General features: G+C 47.2%; 1 protein-coding gene across 1 annotated transcript; it reads right to left on the reverse strand.

Moving 5' to 3' along the window:
• Positions 1 to 526: 526 nt before the first annotated feature.
• Positions 527 to 26,675, reverse strand: LOC135383684 (uncharacterized). The gene is made up of 5 exons (XM_064613053.1): positions 26,506 to 26,675; positions 20,839 to 20,865; positions 8,880 to 8,906; positions 7,870 to 8,066; positions 527 to 1,003 (listed from the first exon to the last, which is right to left on the reverse strand). The coding sequence occupies exons 1-5, from the start codon at positions 26,591 to 26,593 to the stop codon at positions 560 to 562; spliced, it is 783 nt and encodes a 260-aa protein (XP_064469123.1). The 5' UTR covers positions 26,594 to 26,675; the 3' UTR covers positions 527 to 559.
• Positions 26,676 to 27,686: the final 1,011 nt, after the last annotated feature.

Consider the following 27,686-nt stretch of genomic DNA (forward strand, 5'->3'; position numbering starts at 1 on the left):
AGCTACACACCGCCGCCGCCGCTTCGTCCAATAATGGCAGACACGGACGACACAGTACAAAACAAACACAACAGTGGCTGCACCACACAGATACTTTACTTCACAGAACGTTGCACTCTTTGTGTAGTCGCAACAGTGCTGCTTGCCTCTGCTGGCACATGCTTTCTATTTTTCTCGTTGTTCACCGCTTGTGGAATAATGCATAATAATGCTGCGGCATTCGGGAAACGTCAGTGTCGATGTGAGGGACTCGTATATATGCAATTATCTTTACACATACTTACATCTGGATTTCTGCAAGGCCTCATGGTACATACCGCTTCATTTTATTTCAAACGTTTCTAATTTATGCACTACATTATAGCTCGTCAATGAGAAGCTTTTGTGGCAAAAACCTATTAATCATCGTCACGATATAGTGGTAACAGTACGGCAAAAGACTTCTGTTCTGCCTGTTTAGAAAGATAGCTGAGGTAAAGTCGTGTGACTCAGGATCGCGCATGATACATGACAACACTTGTCAGTTGAACTTAATAGAGTTTTATTTCCCGCAGTGCATTTACAATTCGTCTCTCGTTAGCATGTTGACAGACTTGGTAAACTCCTCAACTAATGATTCGTAATCATACATAATGCTGTCAAGTAGTTCGCTGCGCCTCTGAAGGTAGAACATACCAAGGTCAAGTATATGCATGTTGTTCAGCGCATCTTTCATTTGAGCCGGAACACTGTGTTGGAGGTTGTCAAGAAACGCCAAATCCACGTCATTCGTTACTACATTAATTGTGGAATATCTCCAGTCGTCCGACGACACCAATGGTGTCGCACCGCCTGTGTATTTTGCAGACAACACCACCAGGACCCCCTTGAGAGCCCGAAAGGAGATGTCGAAGGTGCTGTTCGCCTGAAACATATTGACAATCACTGGTGGTGACAGCACTATGTCTTTTATGCGGCCCTCCAACGTCGTCACACCGTTCAGGGTGGGGAAGAGGATGCTTATCTGCAAGAAGAGCAAAAATTTATAATTGAGCAGTCTTCTTACACGTCTACATCTTTGTTCGAGAGAACTCACATTCAACATCCTATCAAGACAGTTAACTTATATTCGCTTGCAACGATTTTCTACGATCAAAAATATGCGCACTGTGGCACGAACGTTCCACGTAGCAATTTCCTTTAATTGGGAAGGTTCCCGGAACGCGTCTTCGCAGGTAGCTATGCGTGGTATCCCGACCGTACAATACCCTAGCTACCATGGTGCACTTCTCCCACTAGCTCTGCATGTTTTGCTGGTGGCGCATCGTGGAATAGGTTTGTGAGTGCGTATCTGTGTTATTTTCGGCTGCGGTGAAAATGATGCTATTTCACACGGAATATATAGCACATTATCGGTCGAACGCGTCCCGTCTTGTTCTGTTACACGGACAGAAAAAGAAGGAACGGAAGAAGGAGCGGATAGGCATTTTACAGGGGAAAAAAACGACGTCTTAGGCACGAACGCTGAAATAGGCACAAACGTTGAAATAGGCATTTATTGGCGCAATAGGATTATTTAGATGAGATCCCTATCCCCCAATACGTGCTCTTGTATCAAAAAGGCACTATATGGATTCGTGGGGAAAAAAAAAATAGGCATCTTCCTAAAGATCCGAGGTCTAGTGATGAGTTGTGCCTCAAATGGGAAATATTTAAACCGAAACTGGAACGTGGAAAGGAGGTCTCTAAAATTTCCGGCGGTGGCGTGACGTCAGTCTGCATGGAGCAGAGATGCGCGATACAACCGCTACGCTGTGTTACGTTCCCGAAAGCGAAACCTTATGACACAATGGACGAAGGTTTGTGATTAGAACACTCAGGCACAGAAGAATATCGCAGCAGCCTTCTTCGCAGGACAGTTCGCACGACGGATCTGTGCGTATTCGCAACGGAGGACGATTCCGTTCTGAGGAATTCGAAGGCTCCGTATTTCCCTATTTTATGTATGTGTTTGTATTTAACTGCGTATGTGTATTCCCTCCGTAAGTCCCTACTTCTTGAGGAGGCTGTGGAAGAGTGCCTTTCCATGCAACATCTTGCTGAGTTCTATGGCTGGCTCTGCTGAGCTCTCTGGCGCCAAAGGAAGCTCCGTCCACCCCTCTTCGATTTCTCGTTGCGCTATGTAGTCTTCCGTTTACGCTCGTGAGTTTCTCGTGAGTTTTTCTGCCCTTTATTCTTTATATGTGTAACTCTCCGATACGCAGCTACCGTTCGGAGTGCGTTAAGGAAGACGACATCACGACATCGCAATTCTTGTGACCTCATCTGGACGATCTTCGTTCGTATTCGAGCATTCTTTCCATACGTGTGCCATTAAACCCCTTTACTTGGCTCCTCGTGTTCTGATTATAAACCCCAAGAACACTCGCGGTCCTCAAGACGTGCTCAAAGTGTCATCGCGTCCTCGTCCGTGATGGGATGTCCGGAGGAGAGTGTCATCATGAGATATACGAGTGATGGTCATTTGCGTACGTCCTGCGGCTCTCAGCCGGAGGACATATATAGGAGAAGCAAATTAGTCTAATACTGCGGTGTGCATTTTACTGCCTGCACCGATTAATTAGTGTTCTGGTCTGTTTGTGATAACCAATTTCAACCGAACCAGCAGTGATCATGTATGAACTACAAGAATACTACAAAGAGAAAATGCAAAAAATACAGGGGCACAAATACAAATTGAATGATTTCAATGGATGCTCCATGCACTGTGTTCAATGTGCGGTAAAATATAGCTTACTAGATCTTTCATTGCTGATCTTGTTGCCATGAACATCCGAGCAAGGTCCCTAACGGGATGCTACAATGAGCATTTTTTATGTAACTTATGTACCTCACCCTTCATTTTGAGTGAGATGCTAGGAGGACTCTCGCACATGCAGGTGTTCGCTAGACAAGCAATATATAGTATATGTTTTATCTGCGAAAGGAAATGCTTTATTTTTGAAGCGCCACACGGTACGCCCGCCGTTTTCTTTTATGGTTATTTTTGCATCTTTTTGGGCAACGTGTTTTCTTTATTTACCTTTCTTTCCTTTTCTTCATTTCCCTTACGCCGACCGTTTCGTTTTGGGTTATTTTTGCGTCTTTTCGGCGACAGGGTTTTTTGTTGTTTTTGCTCCTTTATAATCAGAACCATTTTCTTAACTCATCATATTGAGCGCTTTAACCTTCCCATTTATTTTTATTCTTCTCATCTTTATCCATTTTAGTCACGGCTTATGCCACCACAGTCATCCATCATTATTCATCCACCATAAACCATTACTCATTACATCATAGTCATTCATCACTCACTTGCTGGAATTATGCAGTGCGTAGTGTTACTGTAGTACAGAAAAAAGAAAACTACAAAAAGCAGGTAAAAAAACAAGAAAACTAGTGAACTCGACGTCATAACCACTCAGTAACCCACAGTAACCCACAGTACGAATGGCGCGCGCATGTAGGAACGAGAGAGTGGCCCCTACCGCAGCGTAAAGCACGTAAGCTAGCACATGAGCAAGGTGGCTGAAAAGCCACCGTGAATGCGTACCAGGCAACGGTTTTGATGCCCCTGTAGCAGTATGAAAGAGTGGCCCCTGTCGCGGAGTAAATCCCATAAGCCAGTAAATGTGTGCTTCCTTTTATTCTTTTATGATTTTCCTGGCGTGAAAGAGTGGCCGCTGCGGAGGCGTAACGCTTCGCCAGCCGGCGAATGAGGAGCGACTGTCACGGCATAAGGCACACAAACAGCCAGCGAATGAGTCTTTCATATTATTTTTGTTCATTTACGTTATTTTCCCCAGGGGCTATAACAAAACAAATTGCCATGAATGAATGCCAGAATGAATAAAGTCTGCATGAAATAATGTGGTTCTATCCATTGTATGATTGCGTGTATGAATGATATGTACCTGTAGATTGAATGAAGATCACTAAAGTTTTCCTTGAGTTTCTACTTACCGGAAGGAAAGCAAAGACCTGTGGCCCAAAGTCATCCGCCCCCCCCCCCTTTAATGATGAGTGTTTGCATATGAGCTCTATTGATCTAAAGCCCGAAAAACACCTGAAATGGCAGCTTACGCTTGTCCAATCCTACAGTTGACAATACAAGGAAGTGCCAATGCCGCATATTTATTTCAAAACTGTGCTCCCATATACTTGATGGCACAGGACCTTTTATATTTTTTTTGCTTTTTATACCGCGGCACCCATTCTTCGTCATCGAAAACAACCGAAGAGGAGAAACGGAAAATGACAAGCTGGTGGCCGAGGATGAAAAAATGCAAAAAAGAGGGTTGGTTTCTGCTGTAAACGATTGCTCACTTCTAAAAGCGAGAAAGATTCACTATAGCTACATGCAGAAGAACAAGATCCTATAGTGCTTCTAGGTCTATCCTATTTTTATCCCCAGATGTTGTCCCTAGGATCATCTCTGGAGTCTCATTTTAACACTTTTCTATCAAGTTGAGGATCCTGTGGGGATATTCTCAGAATGTCATTTCTGTCCCACAGTAACATCCTCAGTAATAGTGAGGGACGTCAGCGCGTTCTTGGGGAATGGATTCTCATCGCTTTTAAAGGTCCCCACACAGGTCCCCACACAGGTAGTACACTCTAAATCGTTTCACGCCTTTAAAGGTGTAAAATAGGTGTATTAACAAAGATCACACCCCTTTCACACCCTAAAACTTTGTTTTGGAAGGTCCTGAGGGTGTAACAGTGGTGTACTACACCCTCAGGTGAAATATGGTCGTAAGTGTGTCGCCTGGGTGTATAAAGGGAGTATGTTTATTTTCGTTCACATGAAGAAAAGTAAATATATACAACAATAGGGAACGGGAAATTACATTACAAAAGTGCATGGCGTGGATTTACAACACGTCTACCATCAGATAATATATGCAGATTTAGAAGATCTGTTGAGATAGTGCTTAAATTTCTTAAAACATTTTGCTCCTCATTGCAAGACAGAACAAATACATGACAGTGCTCATCATACTCAACTGCAGTTAATATTTGTATGAGAAAAATGGTATCAGAGTTAATAACATATATGCCTGCAATCTCAACGAACACGGGTAAGTCCTCCTCGGAAGGTTCTTTTGCAACAACACAGCCAACAGGAAATGCGTTATCATTACCAACTGCACTTTTCACACAGACTATCGATTCTGCGTGAATATCACGGTCATGAATGTAACTCTGAATTGCTTCTGGGGCATGTTCAAGTAGTATCTCCTTGGAACTATCAGTAGATGTGGCATTTCTGATGAAGGGTTGCGATCACACATACATTTGATAAAATGCATGTCTTCTTGCTAATGAAAGGGTTACGTTCTTAAAATTTCGAGTTTTTCTAGCAACATCTTTAAAATGCTAGTGTTTCCCTTCGAAACGTATACACCATAGAGCTAGGAGAGGACCAAACATCCTGAGGAGTCGCGGTTAATGAACAATGTAATGCATTTTAGAGGGGTTAGATATTTGTGGGTACCACACTGCAAATCCTTGAAGAAACGACTAAATGCAACGTTCTAAGTAATTAACATTCACATGGGAGAGGTGCCTGCTCATGAGAAGGTCTACAATTTCACGAAAGACTATAGACAGCTGCCATGCTTCATTGCCATGAACAGCTGCCGTGCCATACATGATTGTCTGTTTGTCGGCTGTGCATGTTTACACGCATTTAATCACCTTGATGTGCATACATATATGGACCTCACTGTGATTATATGCAATATGCTGGTAATTGTGAATACACAGTTGCCAGCATATTGCCACGAACCCAGCAGTTTTATTCAGCGTTATACCCTTTACACCCCAATCGCCATGAGGGTGTTAAAATACACCTTAAAAGGTGTGCGCCATGAACATTTTGATTTACACCCTTTAAGGTGTAAAACGATTTAGAGTGTACGATGCTCAGTAGAGACTCCGCTATACGTTATGGGGTTACGTCTTCGTAGCCGACGAGAGACAATAATCGAAGGTAACACCAACCCACACATCCTGTGCATAGATCCCCACATATAAGTCTGATATAATTCTTTAGACGTGGCTGCACTGAAGGGAGCATCGCAGCTTCCTCGGACATGCATATTCTTCTGAATAGGAAGGTTCCAAGACGATCTTTCTTTGTTTTCTTTTTTTTTTTTTTTTTTTTTGATGATCGTGTAGAAATGTCGTCGGTGCCGACTGAGGTACAGTAGCAACAACAGATTTATCTGGCAATGATGAATGGCGAGTTTTATCGCCAGGGACTATGATCTACCCCAGTACTGGTGGTGATGTGAGGGATGAAATAATGAGCCCCTTCACAATAGGGATCGAAGTCCTATGGTGTCGAAAAAGGTCAAAAGACCTTTGGGAGCAGGTGTTAGTGGTCTGGATTTGGCCAGGGACCAAGCGATTTTGAGAGAGAGGGAGCGAGAGTCCAACTGATTCAGGGACGCGGAAAGTGCGGTTCGGGAGGGTTGGTAGTGCGGGCAATGAAGAAGAATGTGTTCCAGATCTTCTAGAGCATCGCAGGTACGGCACTTGGGAGAGTCAACTTGTCCCAAAGCGGTAGTTCTACAGAGCTGTAAAAGCCACATTGTGTCGCATCCGATCAATTAATGCAGCATCTTGACGAGAGGTGTTTGGTGGCATGCGTTAAGCGAGCGTTGGGTCAACTCTTCTCAGCATAGATGGGAGAAAATGTCAGTTGTCCATTGGCGGAAAGCCAGGGGTGTTACGCGGCGTCAAAGAATGGAACGACGGTTTCCTCTCAGCAGCGCAATACCCTTCGAGACGAGAGAGCCGGTTCGTGGCGCTGTCGGCCTGTTCATTCCCTACCACACCACAATGGGCTGCAACCCACTGGAGAACCCTGCTTCGTACACAGGGTGGTAATCCATTAAGAAATCCGTTACTAGGGGTGCTGATGAGCCTCGTATACCAGAATTTTCAACAGCTTGCAGTGCAGATTTTGGGTCAGTGAAGACTGCCCATTCCCGTGGGGTAAAATGAACGATGTGTAACAGAAAGAAAAGGATGGCATAGAGTTCCGCAGCTGTTGATGAGGTTCGATGCGGAAGGCGTTGTCGTAGCACTACGCCTTCTGATGGTATGACGGATGCCCAAGCGGACTTGCCGTTTCTGGATGCGCAATCTGTCTATGTTACTGCAGACATAGAAAACTGCTCGTCTACCAGAGCGGAAAAGTGATCTCAAAGATTACTGGATGATAAACCTGACCTTCGTTCTAGAAGGTTCGGAAGATATGAAGATGCGCAGTAGGGGCAGAGACCAGGGGGCTTCCGGCGGTGTTACGTCCTACGCTACGAAGCCAGTGAGACCCTGGCGTGTGCTCTGCGGGTGTCCTCTGACGAGCAGTTGACGGGGAATGGGCGCACGGAAACGTAGGAAGTGGCGAGCCGTTTCACGTTCACGTAGAACATCAATCGAGTGTCCACGAGATTCAGCCAGAACTTGCCGTGGTTCGGTCATTCTTGGTTTCATCTCGGTTTCAAGGTGCGTAACGTGGCGAGCCCAGCGCAGGTCCGAGTCGATGACCACGCCAAGGGAACGTACAAGCTACACGTGCAGACTATGTGATGTCAGAGATTTTCAGGCGATTGGATTATTCATCGCTGGGCAACGCAGTAACTCTCTGACTGCATCCCGACACCTCTATCTACGGAATATCGAATGTGCTGATTTAAAATCCAATAACTTCCACAAATTTTTCAATCGGGTTGTTAATATATACATGACGCTCACATAAACACGTCCGTACTTAACAGTCAACGACAGTGCCCTAATTTGTGGCGCCCGTGTTGTCATGTGACAATCATGGGTACCTACCTCTGCGTCATGCACGCCGTCATGCACTTCTGAGCGAAGCACGCTGAATTGCGCGTCTTCGAAGCCGGTTAGATTCCCTTGGTTAATACGAATCACGCCATGTTTATGACCAGCTGTATCTTTCTCGTCAAGCGTCATGGCGTGTTTTACTTGAAGCGTGCTCAGTAGTAGTTTCGCGGCATAACGACCGTAGGATTCTGAAAACGAAAAAGAGAATGAGTTTGAGCGCTTGAGGGAGCGTTATACAACACAAAAGGAAATGAGAACACGGTTCCTCCGCTGTTGTTGAATATATAAATACGTAACGTTCTGCTAGAAACATCAACTATGCGCCCAGCTGGACAGGGCAGTAAACGCCTCATTATACAGTGTTACTGGACCGTTCATAAAGCGGCCGTACCGTGCCGTACCGTAAGTACCACACTCAATAAACAGATAAGATTCTGAGTCATGCCATTGGTTCCGGAAGGTACGACAGCTGACGTTATCAACGACCTGTTATTCCTATGCCTTGCAAAAGATAAAGGCACGCTGCAGTCCACTAGGATATCGGCTATGTGTGAACGCCCAGGGACTCAAGTAAGAATAAGTAGTTCACTGGGACGTCCTACAGAAATTAACAGGGACGATGAGCCGACCCTAAATATATTGTTGCTGATGGATAGTGAATCTGATGAACACAACGCACTTGTCACTGTGTAGCAAAGGGTTTTAGGTGTCAGTTTCCGGCCTATCTGCCACATAAAATTACACCTATTTATGCACTTCGAATACGAGGGATTCCACGAGAGCAACAAAACGGACGAAATTATGTCTCCTATACTGCTCTAAAAGGCCGATGAAGCATGTTTTGGACGTTCTACTTCCTTCTTTTAATTCCCAGATTGTGTTGCTCCCCGCCGGTGCCTCATTTGTCACTGGCGTTACATTCTGTCATTCCAATCCACCACGGTCACAGAAGTTATTGATTTGTGAGATGCCTATATCTCTGCATGGATGCATGCACTTACCGGCGACTTCGTCAGAAAACCACGGATCTGAAATATGAGAAACTTGTGAGTGAATTAACCGGACCAAAGTGGCGACAAGTACTGGGAAAGATTGGGAAAAAACTATGTAGAAAACTATCTGCACCGATCAGACGTGACAAAAAAAAATCTTCCAGTTTTGCGCCATTTCAGTCAATCGGGCCATTCAATTAACACAGTTTCAATTTTTCTTCTTCAATCAAACTTTGCTTCCGATCGATCACGAGAACAATGGGAATCCTACCTTATCTACAAATTCCAGTTCGCCATTAAGGAAGACCCTGGTATATTCTCAACAATAAGAACTCTAACTGCTTAGATAAGATACTGCTTCCTTTTCTTTTCTTTTCAGCCGGACTCCTGACACCCTTCCGACCCCAAGGACGATGACCTCACGCCTGGACTTGACACAACAACATTACCGAGCTTGACCCTAACGACTGCCAGGTGGCGCGAACCCCGACTGTGACGTCATGCTACACATGTACAAAAGCTTTAAGACACCCTTCTAATCTCTTCGCCCTGAAGAAGGCGGAGCTTCCGCCGCAACGTCCACCATACCCCTAGATATCTTTCTATTAGTTTAAATTCTAATAAATCGCCCCGTTTTTTACTTCCCCCACCTTCGCTGTTTGCCTTTCATTCCTTCATATATATATATATATATATATATATACAGCTTCATATATATATATATATATATATATATATATATATACAGATATAGATATGTTTGTAACTCAAACGTCGCCATGCCAGTATTGGACAGCTGTTTCGGCCTTGTTGGGCCTTATCAACAGTACGCAGGCAGGCAACGTTTGAGTGGATGGCGTCAGAATGTCACGTAACACGTGATTCCTCCAGTCAGGGTGAGATAACTCGCCCATTGCAAAGCCAGTGAAGTTGTGGCGGCTTTGCCATCGGCATCGCGGCGCCGCTGTTGTTGAGGCGCGAGCAAAATAAACGTTCGTACACTTGCTCTCTTGCGAGCTACCAGGAAGGTTGTCTCTTACCTGTGTCGCTACAACTGGTGACCCGAACGTGATACCCTAACGTTCCATCCGCCATTATGTCTACTGGCGATGCTCCCCCAACTGGACAAGCCTTAGCGACAACCTCAGTTGCACCGGTATCCTCCATCGCCGTCAAACTTCCTCCGTATTGGGATCGCAACCCCGCGACGTGGTTTATTCAAGCGGAAGCACAGTTTCACCTCTCCGGCATCTCGCCGAACGTACCAAGTATTACCACGTCATCGCGGCCCTTTCACCATCAGCGGCAGAAGAAGTGTTTGATATCATTGCCAACCCTCCCGCCGATACCCCGTACCAAGCCCTGAAAGCGGCACTCTTGAAGCGTACATCGCCGTCCAACCGCGCCCGTCTGCAACAGCTGTTGTCAGCTGAAGAACTAGGCGACCGGCGCCCAACCCAACTGCTGCGCCGAATGAAACAGTTACTCGGCGAAGGAAGCAATGCCAGTACCGACAGTTTCCTCCGCGAGCTATTCCTCCAACGGCTCCCTAAAAATGTCCAGATGGTTCTTGCCAGCACTCACAACCTCGGCATTGAAGAGCTAGCGAGTTTGGCTGACGCAGTCATGGAAGTCGCATCACCTGCTACTATGACCTTGGATTCCGTCTAAGCGCCTCAAGTCGATGCTCCCCAAAGTGTACCTCCCTTCCCTGACGCCAACTCGAATTTCGCCACTCTTTCCCAACAAGTCGCTCACCTGACTCAATTAGTTGCGGCTTTGTCCACTCGATCCCGCTCTCCGTCGCCACGTCGCCAGCGTTTCCGCTCCCGCAACCGGTCTCCTCGCCATCGCAGCCCAGGTTCACGCGACAGGAACGGGCTTTGCTTGTACCGTCACCGCTTCGGCCAGGAAGCCCGACACTGCTTCCAACCTTGCGCGTGGTCGGGAAACCCGCCGGCCAACCACTAGTGGCGGCGAGTGGACGTGGCCCTAATGATTGCCGCCTTTTTCACATCGTGGACCGTACCTCCGGCATGCGTCTTCTCGTGGATACTGGCGCTGAAGTTAGCGTAATCCCTGCCTCGAAACTCAGCGGCCGCTCCCGAGAACCTTGCTTATCCCTCAAGGCGGCCAATTCAACCACCATCCCTGTATACGGCCAAAAGTCCTTAACCCTAAACCTTGGATTGCGACGAACCTTCCGCTGGCTGTTCCTGATCGCCGATGTTCACCGGGCGATCTTAGGAGCAGATTTTTTACACCACTTTAACCTGCTCGTCGACGTTTCTGGGAAGCGCCTCGTCGACTCTTTGACACACCTGTCTGTGCACGGAATTCGCGCCCCGGCAAGTCCCCAACGAGTTCTTTCGCTTGCTGAGCCATCTCCTCCTTATGCTCTCATACTAAAGGAGTTTCCCGCACTCACCAAACCACCTGACTGGAACCAGCCCGTCCAACACGACGTTTTACATCATGTGCTCACTACTGGCCCTCCTGTTCACTTTCGACCACGTCGTCTCGCTCCCGAGAAGTACAGGATTGCCAAGGCCGAATTCGATCACATGTTGGAGCTCGGCATCATTCGCCCATCATCCAGCACCTGGGCATCACCCCTCCATATGGTGCCTAAGAAAACGGGCGACTGGCGGCCTTGCGGTGATTACCGCGCTTTAAACCGCATCACCGTCCCTGACCGCTACCCCATTCCGCACATCCTCGATTTTGCATCCAGCTTGGAAGGGGCCACAACGTTTTCGAAAATTGACTTGGTTCGCGCGTACCACCAGATTCCTATGGCGCCGGAGGACATCCCTAAAACAGCCCTCACCACCCCATTTGGCCTCTTTGAATTCTTACGGATGCCCTTCGGGTTGCGAAACGCGGCCCAAACCTTTCAAAGGTTTATAGATTCTGTCACCCGCGGGCTCCCTTTCGTGTACGCCTATCTAGACGACCTGCTGGTGGCCAGTCACTCTGCAGAAGACCACGCCCAACACCTCCGCGCCCTCTTTGCACGCCTGGAACATCATGGCATCGTCATCAACGCTGCAAAAAGCGAGTTCGGTGTAGCAGAGCTCGATTTTCTTGGCCATCGCATAAACAGCGCGGGAATCTAACCACTACCATCCAAGATAGCTGCCATCCGCGATTTTCCCCGCCCTTTCCTTCCTCGGGCCTTCCGTCGCGCTGTGTTCGACACATTCCATGCTTTGTGCCATACCGGCGTCCGCGCGACGCGGGCGGCCATTTGCGAGTGTTACGTCTGGCCGCGTATGAACAGCGACATCAGCCGTTGGGTGAAGGCCTGTCTGCCCTGCCAACGAAACAAAGTTCACCGCCACACTCGCCTGACGCCTTCTCCTTTTTCCCAGCCCGATCAACGTTTCGACCATATACATGCGGACCTCGTGGGCCCGCTTTCACCAGCTCAAGGTTTCAGACATATCCTCACTATCATCGACAGGTATACCCGCTGGCCGGAAGCAGTTCCTCTGTCAGATTCCACGGCCCCAACTGTCGCAGCGGCTCTTCTCCGTGAGTGGGTCTCCAGATTCGGAGTCCCATCGATTATCAACACTGACCGGGGCCCGCAGTTGGAGTCGGCGCTTTTCTACAGCCTTACCAACGCTCTTGGGACTCGCCGCATCCGAACCACCGCTTACCATCCCGCATCCAACGGCCTTGTGGAAAGACTTCATCGGCAGCTCAAGGCCGCATTACGGTCATCCCCCGAAACTCCTTGGCCTGAAGCCCTACCCATTGTCCTGCTGGGAATCCGCTCTGCGTTCAAGCCAGATTTCGAGTGTTCCTCGGCAGAACTCGTGTATGGTATGGCGCTCCGGTTGCCCGGTGACCTCGTGTCACCCCCATCTACTCCCGCCGTACTCCCACCATCCGATTTCGTCACCCGCCTACGCAGCGCCATGGCTGCCTTACGCCCTGCACCTTCCCGTTCCTACTCTGGGCGTCCCTACCAACATCCTGACCTGTGCAGCTCTACACACGTTTTCCTTCGCTGTGATAGAGTGCGAAAACCTCTGCAGCCCCCCTACACCGGCCCGCATCGTGTTTTGAACCGAGCGGTCAGCTATTACACCGTTCTCGTCAACGGGAAAGAGGAAAATGTCAGCATCGAGCGCCTAAAGCCTGCTTTTCTCGACACCCATCCACCTCCCTCGACCTCCATCAACCTCGACCTCCATCGACCTCCCGAACCCGCCCTCTCAACTTCCTCGCCCGGTCCAGGCTTATCCCCTCCATCGACCATACGCCGTTCCGTGAGCTGGTCCAAAAACCTGGTCCGCACCCGTCGCCTTCCAGCGACGCGCTAGGAGGGGGGGAATTTGTGGCGGCTTTGCCATCGGCATCGCGGCACCGCTGTTGTTGAGGCGCGAGCAAAATAAACGTTCGTACACTTGCTCCCTTGCGAGCTACCAGGAAGGTTGTCTCTTACCTGTGTCGCTACAAAGTATACAAGGAAAAAATAGCCGGAGCTCTTGGGCTGCACGTATAGCATATATTTGTAACTCAAACGTCGCCATGTCAGTACTGGGCAGCTGTTTCGGCCTTGTTGGGCCTCATCAACAGTACGCAGGCAGGCAACGTTTGAGTGGATGGCGTCAGAAGGTCACGTAACACGTGATTCCTCCAGTCAGGGTGAGATAACTCACTCACTGAAAGCCCAGTGCAAAGCCAGTGAAGTATAAAATGAAAAAAGATAGCCGGAGCTCTTTGGCTGCACGTATAGCATATGTTTGTAGCTCTTACGTGACCTTCTGACGCCATCCACTCAAACGTTGCCTGCCTGCGTACTGTTGATGAGGCCCAACAAGGCCGAAACAGCTGTCCAGTACTGGCATGGCGACGTTTGAGCTACAAACATATGCTATACGTGCAGCCAAAGAGCTCCGGCTATTTTTTTTCATTTTATACTTCACTGGCTTTGCACTGGGCTTTCAGTGAGTGAGTTATCTCACCCTGACGGGAGGAATCACGTGTTACGTGACCTTCTGACGCCATCCACTCAAACGTTGCCTGCCTGCGTACTGTTGATGAGGCCCAGCAAGGCCGAAACAGCTGTCCAGTACTGGCATGGCGACGTTTGAGCTACAAACATATGCTATACGTACAGCCAAAGAGCTCCGGCTATTTTTTTCATTTTATACTTCACTGGCTTTGCACTGGGCTTTCAGTGAGTGAGTTATCTCACCCTGACGAGAGGAATCACGTGTTACGTGACCTTCTGACGCCATCCACGCAAAAGTTGCCTGCCTGCGTACTGTTGATGAGGCCCAACAAGGCCGAAACAGCTGTCCAGTACTGGCATGGCGACGTTTGAGCTACAAACATATGCTATACGTGCAGCCAAAGAGCTCCGGCTATTTTTTTCATTTTATACTTCACTGGCTTTGCACTGGGCTTTCAGTGAGTGAGTGATCTCACCCTGACGGGAGGAATCACGTGTTACGTGACCTTCTGACGCCACTCACTCAAACGTTGCCTACCTGCGTACTGTTGATGAGGCCCAACAAGGCCGAAACAGCTGTCCAGTACTGGCATGGCGACGTTTGAGCTACAAATATATGCTATACGTGCAGCCAAAGAGCTCCTGCTATTTTTTTCATTTTATACTTCACTGGCTTTGCACTGGGCTTTCAGTGAGTGAGTTATCTCACTCTGACGGGAGGAAACACGTGTTACGTGACCTTCTGACGCCATCCACTCAAACGTTGCCTGCCTGCGTACTGTTGATGAGGCCCAACAAGGCCGAAACAGCTGTCCAGTACTGACATGGCGACGTTTGAGCTACAAACATATGCTATACGTGCAGCCAAAGAGCTCCGGCTATTTTTTTTTTTTTTCATTTTATACTTCACTGGCTTCGCACTGGGCTTTCAGTGAGTGAGTGATCTCACCCTGACGGGAGGAATCACGTGTTACGTGACCTCCTGACGCCATTCACTCAAACGTTGCCTACCTGCGTACTGTTCATGAGGCCCAACAAGGCCGAAACAGCTGTCCAGTACTGGCATGGCGACGTTTGAGCTACAAACATATGCTATACGTCCAGCCAAAGAGCTCCGGCTTTTTTTTTTCATTTTATACTTCACTGGCTTTGCACTGGGCTTTCAGTGAGTGAGTTATCTCACCCTGACGAGAGGAATCACGTGTTACGTGACCTCCTGACGCCATTCACTCAAACGTTGCCTACCTGCGTACTGTTGATGAGGCCCAACAAGGCCGAAACAGCTGTCCAGTACTGGCATGGCGACGTTTGAGCTACAAACATATGGTATACGTCCAGCCAAAGAGCTCCGGCTTTTTTTTTTTCATTTTATACTTCACTGGCTTTGCACTGGGCTTTCAGTGAGTGAGTTATCTCACCCTGACGAGAGGAATCACGTGTTACGTGACCTTCTGACGCCATCCACACAAACGTTGCCTGCCTGCGTACTGTTGATGAGGCCCAGCAAGGCCGAAACAGCTGTCCAGTACTGGCATGGCGACGTTTGAGCTACAAATATATGCTATACGTGCAGCCAAAGAGCTCCGGCTTTTTCTTCATTTTATACTTCACTGGCTTTGCACTGGGCTTTCAGTGAGTGAGTTATCTCACCCTGACGAGAGGAATCACGTGTTACGTGACCTTCTGACGCCATCCACTCAAACGTTGCGTGCCTGCGTACTGTTGATGAGGCCCAGCAAGGCCGAAACAGCTGTCCAATACTGGCATGGCGACGTTTGAGCTACAAACATATGCTATACGTGCAGCCAAAGAGCTCCGGCTATTTTTTTCATTTTATACTTCACTGGCCTTGCACTGGGCTTTAAGTGAGTGAGTTATCTCACCCTGACGAGAGGAATCACGTGTTACGTGACCTTCTGATGCCATCCACTCAAACGTTGCCTGCCTGCGTACTGTTGATGAGGCCCAACAAGGCCGAAACAGCTGTCCAATACTGGCATGGCGACGTTTGAGCTACAAACATATGCTATACGTGCAGCCAAAGAGCTCCGGCTATTTTTTTTTCATTTTATACTTCACTGGCCTTGCACTGGGCTTTCAGTGAGTGAGTTATCTCACCCTGACGAGAGGAATCACGTGTTACGTGACCTTCTGACGCCATCCACTCAAACGTTGCCTACCTGCGTACTGTTGATGAGGCCCAGCAAGGCCGAAACAGCTGTCCAGTACAGGCATGGCGACGTTTGAGCTACAAACATATGCTATACGTGCAGCCAAAGAGCTCCGGCTATTTTTTTTCATTTTATACTTCACTGGCTTTGCACTGGGCTTTCAGTGAGTGAGTTATCTCACCCTGACGGGAGGAATCACGTGTTACGTGACCTTCTGACGCCATCCACTCAAACGTTGCCTGCCTGCGTACTGTTGATGAGGCCCAACAAGGCCGAAACAGCTTTCCAGTACTGGCATGGCGACGTTTGAGCTACAAACATATGCTATACGTGCAGCCAAAGAGCTCCGGCTATTTTTTTTCATTTTATACTTCACTGGCTTCGCACTGGGCTTTCAGTGAGTGAGTGATCTCACCCTGACGGGAGGAATCACGTGTTACGTGACCTTCTGACGCCATCCACTCAAACGTTGCCTACCTGCGTACTGTTGATGAGGCCCAACAAGGCCGAAACAGCTGTCCAGTACTGGCATGGCGACGTTTGAGCTACAAACATATGCTATACGTCTAGCCAAAGAGCTCCGCCTTTTTTTCATTTTATACTTCACTGGCTTTGCACTGGGCTTTCAGTGAGTGAGTTATCTCACCCTGACGAGAGGAATCACGTGTTACGTGACCTTCTGACGCCATCCACTCAAACGTTGCCTGCCTGCGTACTGTTGATGAGGCCCAACAAGGCCGAAACAGCTGTCCAGTACTGGCATGGCGACGTTTGAGCTACAAACATATGCTATACGTGCAGCCAAAGAGCTCCGGCTATTTTTTTCATTTTATACGTCACTGGCTTTGCACTGGGCTTTCAGTGAGTGAGTGATCTCACCCTGACGGGAAGAATCACGTGTTACGTGACCTTCTGACGCCATCCACTCAAACGTTGCCTACCTGCGTACTGTTGATGAGGCCCAACAAGGCCGAAACAGCTGTCCAGTACTGGCATGGCGACGTTTGAGCTACAAATATATGCTATACGTGCAGCCAAAGAGCTCCTGCTATTTTTTTCATTTTATACTTCACTGGCTTTGCACTGGGCTTTCAGTGAGTGAGTTATCTCACCCTGACGGGAGGAATCACGTGTTACGTGACCTTCTGACGCCATCCACTCAAACGTTGCCTGCCTGCGTACTGTTGATGAGGCCCAACAAGGCCGAAACAGCTGTCCAATACTGGCATGGCGACGTTTGAGCTACAAACATATGCTATACGTGCAGCCAAAGAGCTCCGGCTATTTTTTTTTTTTTCATTTTATACTTCACTGGCTTTGCACTGGGCTTTCAGTGAGTGAGTTATCTCACCCTGACGGGAGGAATCACGTGTTACGTGACCTTCTGACGCCATCCACTCAAACGTTGCCTGCCTGCGTACTGTTGATGAGGCCCAACAAGGCCGAAACAGCTGTCCAGTACTGGCATGGTGACGTTTGAGCTACAAACATATGCTATTCGTGCAGCCAAACAGCTCCGGTTATTTTTTTCATTATATATATATATATATATAGTTGTTGAAGGAAAAAGACGCGGACAACAGATTTTAGGGAAGTTAGAAACACTAGTTCATTTAATAGGCAGAACTTAACTGTAATTCGTCTAACGTCATTTATGTCATTCAGTGCGACATGTGCCAAGCACAATGCGTATGTCAGACCAAAACATCATTTCGGATCAGGTTCAACAACCACCGGTCTGACGTTACAAAAAAGCCAAACCTCCCGGTCTCTCGTCATTTCAAACAACCAGGTCATTCCCTAAATAATGTGTCACTTTTCATTCTCCAGTAAAATTTTAGCTCAGATCGGTGCAGAGAACAACGCGAATCCTATCTCATTCACAAATTCCAATCAACCATTAACGAAGATCTCGGAGCACTGTCAACGGTAAGAAATCTGGCCGCCTTCTTCTTGGCAGCTTCTTTCTTTCCGTTCCTTTCTTTCCTTTTCCTTTCTTTTTTTTTTCCCAGCAAAGTCCGAAGCAGCACTCACCCTGCCCAGGAATGTTTTTCCCCAAATACCGAGAGGGACCAAAGGAGAATGACCTCACCACCCGGACTTGACCTTCTGCAATATTCCCGTACCTGACTCACCGACAACCGCCTGTGGTGTGCGTTGTACCGATGATGACGTCACACACCAAACCTATTTAAGCAATCTGTAACCCCCTGCGCATCTTTTGTCCTGACGAAGACAGTGCCACTGTCGAAACGTCGACCCCGTTTCTCATTCAACTTTTAATTTCTGCCCATTAAATGAACTAGTGTTTCTAACTTCCCTAAAATCTGTTGTCCGCGTCTTTTTCCTTCCACAACTGTAAAACTTCGTGGCCGTTTGATTTTTGTACTTCCCTCAATTCAAACTTACAGATTAAGATGGCTTCTATGGCTGCACGTAGAGAAACAGATACTCATTGAACGATGCGACAGCACCAGAGGACACGTGTTTCGCCGTGTTTGCGGCTCGTCGGCCCTGGGTAGCTGCGCATCGTTCGGGATTGGCAAACCAGGGGTCACTCAGCGAGTGATATACACCTGGGAGGGTGACTGAGTACTCCTCAATGCCACAGTGCAAGCCAGTGAATTATAAAGAGGGGGGGGAAGCCATTAAAAGAATAAGTAAATGATGCTAAACGTGTTTGAAATTCAAACTTACAGATTAAGATGGCTTCTATGGCTGCACGTAGAGAAACAGATACTCATTGAACGATGCGACAGCACCAGAGGACACGTGTTTCGCCGTGTTTGCGGCTCGTCGGCCCTGGGTAGCTGCGCATCGTTCGGGATTGGCAAACCAGGGGTCATTCAGCGAGTGATATACACCTGGGAGGGTGACTGAGCACTCCTCAATGCCACAGTGCAAGCCAGTGAACTATAAACAGGGGGGGAAAGCCATTAAAAGAATAAGTAAATGATGCTAAACGTGTTTGAAAATCAAACTTACAGATTAAGATGGATTCTATGGCTGCACGTAGAGAAACAGATACTCATTGAACGATGCGACAGCACCAGAGGACACGTGTTTCGCCGTGTTTGCGGCTCGTCGGCCCAATCCCGAACGATGCGCAGCTACCCAGGGCCGACAAGCCGCAAACACGGCGAAACACGTGTCCCCTGGTGCTGTCGCATCGTTCAATGAGTATCTGTTTCTCTACTTGCAGCCATAGAAGCCATCTTAATCTGTAAGTTTGAATTTCAAACACGTTTAGCATCATTTACTTATTCTTTTAATGGCTTTTCCCCCCTCTTTATAATTCACTGGCTTGCACTGTGGCATTGAGGAGTGCTCAGTCACCCTCCCAGGTGTATATCACTCGCTGAGTGACCCCTGGTTTGCCAATCCCGAACGATGCGCAGCTACCCAGGGCCGACGAGCCGCAAACACGGCGAAACACGTGTCCTCTGGTGCTGTCGCATCGTTCAATGAGTATCAATATATATATATAGGTATTCAATAAAGATCAGAAGTGGAGACGGTGCTTCTACAGGACAAGGAATAAAAGGGGAACTTTATTAAAAACTAAGAGGGGGTATTCGACGTTTTGACAGCAGCGCTGTCTTCAACAGGAATGGGATATTATATATATTGTCGTGAAGATAATGAAGACGATGCCCTGATCGTGCTCGCATCTGAATGATCGCGCGTGCCTGCTTCTTCTTGCTGGTCAGAATAAACCTCTCGGTTGTCCCGCTGAGTTGCTCCCTCTTAATCCCCGACAATATATATATATGGATGCACGCCGGGCTGACGAGTCCCAAGTAGGACGAAACAGCTGTACTCGGCTGGGAGTGCACGATCAAATTGTAAACATATGCTCAACGTGCATCCATAGAGCATTAGCTATTTTCCTTTGTATACATATATATATATATATATATATATATATATATATATACTATATACTATACTATATATAAAGAGGGGGGAAAAGCCATTAAAAAAATAAGTAAATGATGCTAGACGTGTTTGAAACTCAAACTTACAGATTAAAATGGCTTCTATGGCTGCACGTAGGGGGGGGGAAAAGCCATTAAAAAAATAAGTAAATGATGCTAGACGTGTTTGAAACTCAAACTTACAGATTAAAATGGCTTCTATGGCTGCACGTAGCGATGCACGTAGCGTAGCCCGAACGATGCGCACCTACCCAGGGCCGATGAGCCGCAAACCCGAACGATGCGCACCTACCCAGGGCCGATGAGCCGCAAACACGGCGAAACACGTGTCCTCTGGTGCTGTCGCATCGTTCAATGAGTATCTATACTATATATATATATAGTGAATTAGAACATCAGAAATGTATTACAATGTTAAGGGGGAATTAATTAAACAACTCTAAGGTCAACGTTTGTTCAGAGCCTCCGCCGAAACGTTGACCTTAGAGTTGTTTAATTAATTCCCCCTTAAAATTGTAATAAATTTCTGATGTTCTAATTCCCTCAAAACTTCCGCCCAAGTCTTGTTTTTCTCTTTCACCTATATATATATATATATACATAAAGATACGACGATGAGATGGGGCTGATGCCGGTCAGCTGGCTGAGCACTGGGCAGTGCCCACTGTATAGAATGAAACTGTGTAGAACGAAAGATGGTGATAGAGAGGGCAGTTCAGGCAAGAACGGTGGAGAGGCCGGCTGGTGACAAAAACTCCCCAAAGTGACCGAGACCTTGACGCATATGAGCCGGACTGGACCAGGGGCCCGTACCTTGTCGAGTGTAAAAGCAAGTCCAATGCCTCGCAAAGACAACAGGTTATTATAAAAGGGGGTAAAAAAAAGCTTACCGGTTGCATCGTCCGTGAACCACGTATCTGTAAAGAACATATTATAAGTAAAACATCGGGAGACTAGTGACTGGTATGTTTAGCATGTCATTGTCGGCTTGGCGATGAGCGACTGACTATTGTAAGGTCGGCATATCTTAAACATCGTAATCTCGGTTGTTGTCTTTCCTTCGTATGTTCATAAGGCGTCAACCCAAAACAGCGCATGCTGTCATGTAGCCGGGCAGCCTTCCTGGTAATGACTTCGGCTTCTACTCGCCACTGGGTCGTTCAGCTCAGTATTCCAAGGGTTATTCCAGTACACTGGTGTGATCGACTGTGCGCGCGCAGGTCGAACATCCAACAGAAGAAAGAGTTATATTTCCATGAAAAGTTCACTTTTTCGTTACTCGTGAGGCGAATGGGCGCCACTCTCCATCTCAAAATAAAGTTGTTGTTGTTGTTGGTCGCCCTTATTTATTTATGTCTTTGCTGCAGCACTTCAAACGTCGTTTTTTCCTGGTTTCCTATATATTTATTCTGTAGCCGGAAAACCTCACAGATGGTCGAAAATTTTATGGCTGCTCTCAGCGTATATTTAAGATGCCCGTTAAAGTACAAGACCCGTTTAAACGGTCGGTCTATGAATTGCTCAGGCTGTTCCGCAATAATGCGTGTTTGCTAAAATGTTGGAAGGAACAGCTAAATTATAAGAACAGAAAAGGGCTTGGGCATAAGTTAAGTTGGTACATATGCCAAACGGCAAGACCCGAGTCTTTGTCCTTCTCTCCGTGCATCAGGTCTTACCGTTAAGAAATAACAGGTTCAACAGCACTGCTAGCCCCAACTCCTTCCTGCTACCCGCTCGCCATCTGTCCACGTCTGTTCGCCGCACATAGCCACAGTTGCTTCGCGGCACCAACATGGAACAAAAAGCGTAAAAGCAAAAGCGTAGCAAAAGGCGTAGCCGTCTTGAACATAGCAAGTTGGAGATGGAAGTATTCTTTGCGAACCAAAAACAAAAATAAAAACTTCCAATACTTCTCTCTCGATTGTTACACGTGCGCCGACCCTGTACGTTCTTCGCAAAGTCAGATTTCAGTTGAACAACACCCTTATGTATATTTTGCTAAACATGTTGCCAGCGTTCAGGCTGTTTCGTTTCTCCAATGCAACGACTGGGGTTCCCAGAAAATGAGAGTTTACACAAAAGATGGCCTTAAACGCTTGTGCTATAACATTAATTGGTTCCGAGCGGCACTCAAGCACAGTGAACATGAAACAGTTCCTTTTAACTGGAGGAACTTGGTGAACCGAGTCAATCATGTGGCATATCCGGGCAACCGTGAACCGTTCCATTGGAAGTCCTCGCAGTCAACTCACAGTACACGAACACTAGTCGTGTGTGTGCGCTGGCATTCATGCAGATACAGGGTCGTATAAGGTCGTCTTGCCCTCAGCCCTAGTTTTAGCACGTTCCTCAGCGTTCTTCTCGTGATAACACAGTGACAACTTTGACTGTTTTCGCTGCGCGAACTGCCTCTGGGTGCGGGCCTGCAAAGCTATTGGCTGCGTCATAAGGCTACGGGTCTGCAACCAAGTTTGTCTTCAGGAACCCTCCGTCCCCATGTGATTCATTAAGGAAATTATTTTTCCTCAGTGTTTTACACAACGCGAATAGCATAATTCGTCACGATGCAGCGACGGAAACTGTCTAGTTATTTATTTACTTAGAATATGTTCAGTGGCGTAACTAGAGTGGTGCGGTTCGACCTGGGTGACGCGACGGGAGAGGCTGACGCATCGCACCAGCATCTGTCCCTCTCTAAGGCGACATGAAGAGCCCTTGTAGAGAGCCCATGAAGAGAGAGTGTGTTTTCCTTTTTTTTTTTCTGCCTGTGGTATGATATGGTTATGTATCGCGTACGGCCCGGTATGGAAAGGGATCTGATATTGAGGGAGGGGTGACACAAAGAGTTCCTGCATCGTGTGTCGCGTGCCCAAGTGACGCCACTAAATGTGTCAAAGGCCCCTACAGGGCATTACACAACAAAGTTGGAAGCTAGTTTGACAGAGATCAATCCATGCTTTATCAAGATACTATACATGAGGCAACCAGTAATAATAATATATTATAACATGCGCAATAACCACCTTAACAGTGGTGGTTGAAAAACAAAAGAAAGAAAAAAGGAAGGGGGCGGGCTCATTCGTGTACGAATCGTAGTGTTTCACACGAAAACGTCTCGATCTCCGATTCCTTTGCCGCCGCCTCCGCCGCCTCACATCGCCACTGTGCCTGGTGTTCTGTGGCGTGATCTGCCTCCTCCACGGTGCTGAGCCCCCTTCTGGATGCACACCATCGTCTTTGTAAGCGACTTTCACACTCGCAGAAGTCGAAGTTGTCTGCTGGAAGTGGGTAAGTGCTCGCTGAGCGCACTTGCAGTCGAATTTGGCTCCTCCGCTAATGTTCTTCGGCGCTCCGGTAGCTCTCTCGATCGCTCGGTGCTGGATCTTGGGGGTTTTTGGATTCCTCTCGAGCAGACCTGTCTTCTGATTGATGGTTCCTTCGATTCTGATCATACTTTAGTTTCATATGTGCCCACATTCTGGCGAAATTTTGATATTTTAAGTTTGCGAACTTATAAAATTTTGGATATTGTTGTTGAAGCTAATATCGCTTAAGGCCAATGTACAACCTCTCAAGCACTTTCCAACGACAGCGGTTTATTGCTTACCGAGTGATAGCGTCACGAAATTCGGGATAATTATCGTTGCATCGTATTTTTGCATTGCATCGTAATTTTGACCTAGCTACCATACCGAACTAATCGACGTTTTCACGTAAAAAAAGCAACGCGGATTGGCTTGACAGATTGTGGAGTTTAATTCAGGAGCTTCAGTTTCTCGCATACTGAAATTAGTTTACGTGCTGGTATGGCATGGCAAAAGTTCGGCGAGGATAAACACCGTTGTTCCCATAATTTCCGGACAAGCGGAATATTTAATACGTTTTCGCTACACGTTAGTTGAAAAACACTGCATAGCAGGGGTGCGAACTAATTCGTGTCCGCGGGCCGCGTTGGGCCACTGAGGAACTACGCGGGCCGCATACCACGGCTTTGGGGTAGCCGGTTTCTGCGCGTTCTGATGTTGAGGACACAGCACATAACTTAAAACGACATATCGCGTATATATTTGAGTTATTTGGTGTTGCTCGATCCCAGGGTCAATAATCACTTATTTTTTGCTGTGTCATGAGCAAACTTGGCACGTCTTGTTTAACTATTACGTCAACATCGTGTGTGCAATTGCAATCTTGAGGAGTGCGTTGAAGCGTTCGTTCGTTGGTTGTAAGCATAACTTTGACTTATTGAGGTGCATCCCAGAAAACGCATGCTCGAAGACGTATGTTGACACAGTTGTCTCAAGACGTAATGCCACGAATTATTATTAGGCGTATGTTCTAGAGAACACAGACATTCTTCTCCGCGACAACCTACGTGTATTCAGATACTTTCGTTCAACGCATGAATAAAGCGAAGCCGCAATAACTTCAGCGAACCTGTTATTATCGGTATGTCGCACTTCAGCTCAATCAGTTCTATCTGTTAATCATAAGGAACGTTGTCAACAACTGCGAAAAACGGCGAGTCAAAAAGTTAAGTTTCAAGTCTGCTGCACTCGAAGAATTATTGCTCGAATACGCTTGGGAGATCACCACTACTGCGACTGAACAGGTCCGTTTGAGGTGGCATTGAAAGCACCAATATTACAAATCGGTCTGAGGGTTTGCTCATAAATTTTGCAGGAATGTACTAGTAATGTCAATGAAATAAAAATCAGACGCAGTGACATGTTTAGAGAGTGATCAGCGAAGACGACGAAAGCAACACAGAGACAGAGAGACGTCGAACTTTCAACCTTTTATGACATGACTCAAGCTTGAAGTTCGACGTTCCCTGGCTCTCTTTGTATTACTTTTGTCATCTTCGCTCTTATCATGTGTCAACCGGCCCCATGGTTAGAGAGTCATCGGCTGTTACAGGTCAGTGTCAACAGGGGTCGGATTCACAAAGAGCTCGTGCGACGGAATCTGTCGTATCTCCGTCGTACGGGAAAGTTACGACGAAGTGTAGATTCACGAAGGGCGCGCGTCGCAAAATCTTCGCAGCTTACTGCGGAATTCTGCGAGAGCTCCCGAGCAGTCTTACGAAGAAAGATGGCGGCGTTATTTGGCAGCGGTGGATGCGGAGACGGCAAACAAAGACTCCGTAATACGGGCCCACGCATTGTACTTTGCCACAGAACGTGCGAGACCATCCTCGAAGTGACATTGAGGCACTTTTTTTGCTTGGTAACCTTCAACAAATGCTTCAACTTTGTGCTCCGTAAAATCGGGTCGCAGGGATTTTTCAAGCATCCCCTACACCCCGCTAAGACACCCTCAACACCCCTCCAATTGTCTGCAAGAAAGGCAAAAGAAGCCATCAAAGCTGCAAAACTGGGTGCCACACACCGCTTACAAAACACCCTCACCCACCCCCTCCCCGAGACGAACATACTGGGAATATATTTGCTGTGTCATCGAACGCGTTTCGCCTGTGATTGCATGGCATCCATTATGGCTACCGAAAGACCGAGAGCACGTGGAGTAAGAAAACATTTGGGGACGAACAACTTCGTCTTCTTCTAACGGGGCGACACTTATTGGTGCAATTACAAATTTTCGTCATCGTTATCATAGCGAGAACATAGTTTCGCACCCTTTGGCTGTTTCTCTCGAAGGTGCACGTGACAGGAAGCGAGAAACTTCGTCTTGCTCATCAAAGGGTGTACCCTCTCCGCTACGATAGCTTTGTGAATCGCGCTTACGACGCGCGTCGCCATGTTCATGCGGATCAGAATATGATGTAGCATTGACTTTTCATGCCCTCTTTTGTGTTGTTTTCGGTCTTACATGCGCAGCTTTGGAAATATTGGGATATATTTGGTTTTCAAGAAACATTCATACACTTTGAAGAAACAAGATTCGTAAATCTACTCAATTACGTACCATTACAATTCGATTCAAAATCCGAATACATAGTTGCATATTCCTTTCAGAATTGCAAATGAATACACAGTTATTTGCTTCAGTAGTCGAAAAATTTGAGTATTCGTCCTGTAGACAGAACCTCAGAAAGATAGATAATTATTCGTCCGAAGTGTTGGCTCAGATGGCTCAGGTGTTCAGCTGCAAAATGAATCATTCAATGAGACGGTTTCTTTCTAAAACGGCAAAGTCGGTGACCGATAACACTTGATTGGGAAAAGTGCAGACCCCCCCCATTCGCCTCATATAGCGCCTGAAAATTCTGGGAGAAACACTCGGACAGCACAGCCGATGGCGGAACTTGAGCCCTTTATCCTTTCTTTTCTAACTCTGCCTTGATGAATGGCATTTCGTGCCTCGGGCCTGCCGTACCCATTAAGATGGCAGATAATTTTGACTATTTCAAGAGGATCCCCGGTTATGTATCGAAGGCTAAATGAATTGTGCGCCTCAAACACATTTTTATGCAGTCCAATAGGCTTAGTGATGATGGTGATTTCAGTTTTATTGGCACAAAAACTACTCGGGCTATAGCCATTAAGTACACAACTATTTCTATTTTCTATAGCCATTAGGCTTAGGTATGTACTCACCAAGTCCGTTGGACGTCGCGTCGCAATCATTTTTCACGCTATGAATAACCAGGACCATCAATACTGTAGCGCCGAAATATGATGCCATTCTGTTACCAGGTCTGTTTGGAATCTTACTGCGTAACTCGTAGAGTACTTCACTTAAACAGTAGTCGAGGAGCGTGACTTCAAGCATATGCATGATTGAATAGCTTTTGCAAGCCAGCTGTTAGGCCAGGCTCACTTTTCTATTTTGGTTGAAATGCTCTACCTATACAGCCTGCATTATAAAGACCGAAGTCTTGTAGGCGAAGTCTTGTAGATGCCGCAAATTTGTAAGAATATTTTCTCCCAAAGGGTTAGACGTCGATCATGATTTGCTCCGAGAATAAAGATTGGAGGATGGCTACAAATGAACAGGTATACAGTATCTGTCCGCAATAGTCGTTGCTTAAGCGCGTGTTGTACTCGTCGTTTTGTAGGGAAAATCTACACATTTGTAGATTTTCCTTACGGGAAGCCTCTAACCTACGCTGACGCTGCCTTGTTATGCTGCCTGAGAAATCTGGTAGTGGATCGATTGCACAGGCTATTTCCGATCACGTTGTTTAGAAAGAGTCTGATTAGCGTTACATTACTGCATTTAAACAGGCTGTACTGTATCAATATTTCATTATGTCATGGTTCCATTGTACTTTTGCCAGAATATTAGGCACGGCAGACAGGACCCTTGGAGGAACATCGGTGGTGGTAATGGAACGGCTTGCCGTGTTCGGCCACGCTCATGCGGGCAACTTCACGACTATTGCAAGAGGGATCGTACGTCCTGAACCGACTTCACAGCGAACTATGCAGACATTTGTCTTAAAGCCTCTGTGTGAAGAAAAGCCAGGCAAAACAACAAGACAGCGCAGCTGGCGCTCGTATTCGAACCAGACGCCGGCAGTCCAGGGAACTTTGGGGTAGCACAGGAGCAAAAGCCTCAGCCATTCCTATTGATCCTAAGCACGTAGAGGCCGACGCCGACTTGCCACTAAAAACACGCTTGGTGTTAATGGCGGTCTTGTCGGCATCCTCCTCGAGCGGTGGATCGCATGTTGCACATGGTGGGATAATAGACCTCGAAACCAGGGACCAGCAAGTCTCAACTTATATCAGTTGAGACATTAGGGCTAGATCTAAAGGTAGATGTCTAATAAACC

This window comes from Ornithodoros turicata, chromosome 2, assembly GCF_037126465.1.
Source record: "Ornithodoros turicata isolate Travis chromosome 2, ASM3712646v1, whole genome shotgun sequence".
Classification (NCBI taxonomy): Eukaryota; Metazoa; Arthropoda; class Arachnida; order Ixodida; family Argasidae; genus Ornithodoros; species Ornithodoros turicata.

Coding starts and splice junctions, on each gene's coding strand:
- LOC135383684 (XM_064613053.1), bottom strand. CDS start 26,593: ATGGCATCATATTTCGGCGCTACAGTATTGATGGTCCTGGTTATTCAT. Junction 20,866..26,505: donor CGCGACGTCCAACGGACTTG/GTGAGTACATAC, acceptor TGTTCTTTACAG/ATACGTGGTTCACGGACGAT. Junction 8,067..8,879: donor GTTTTCTGACGAAGTCGCCG/GTAAGTGCATGC, acceptor TTTCGTTTTCAG/AATCCTACGGTCGTTATGCC.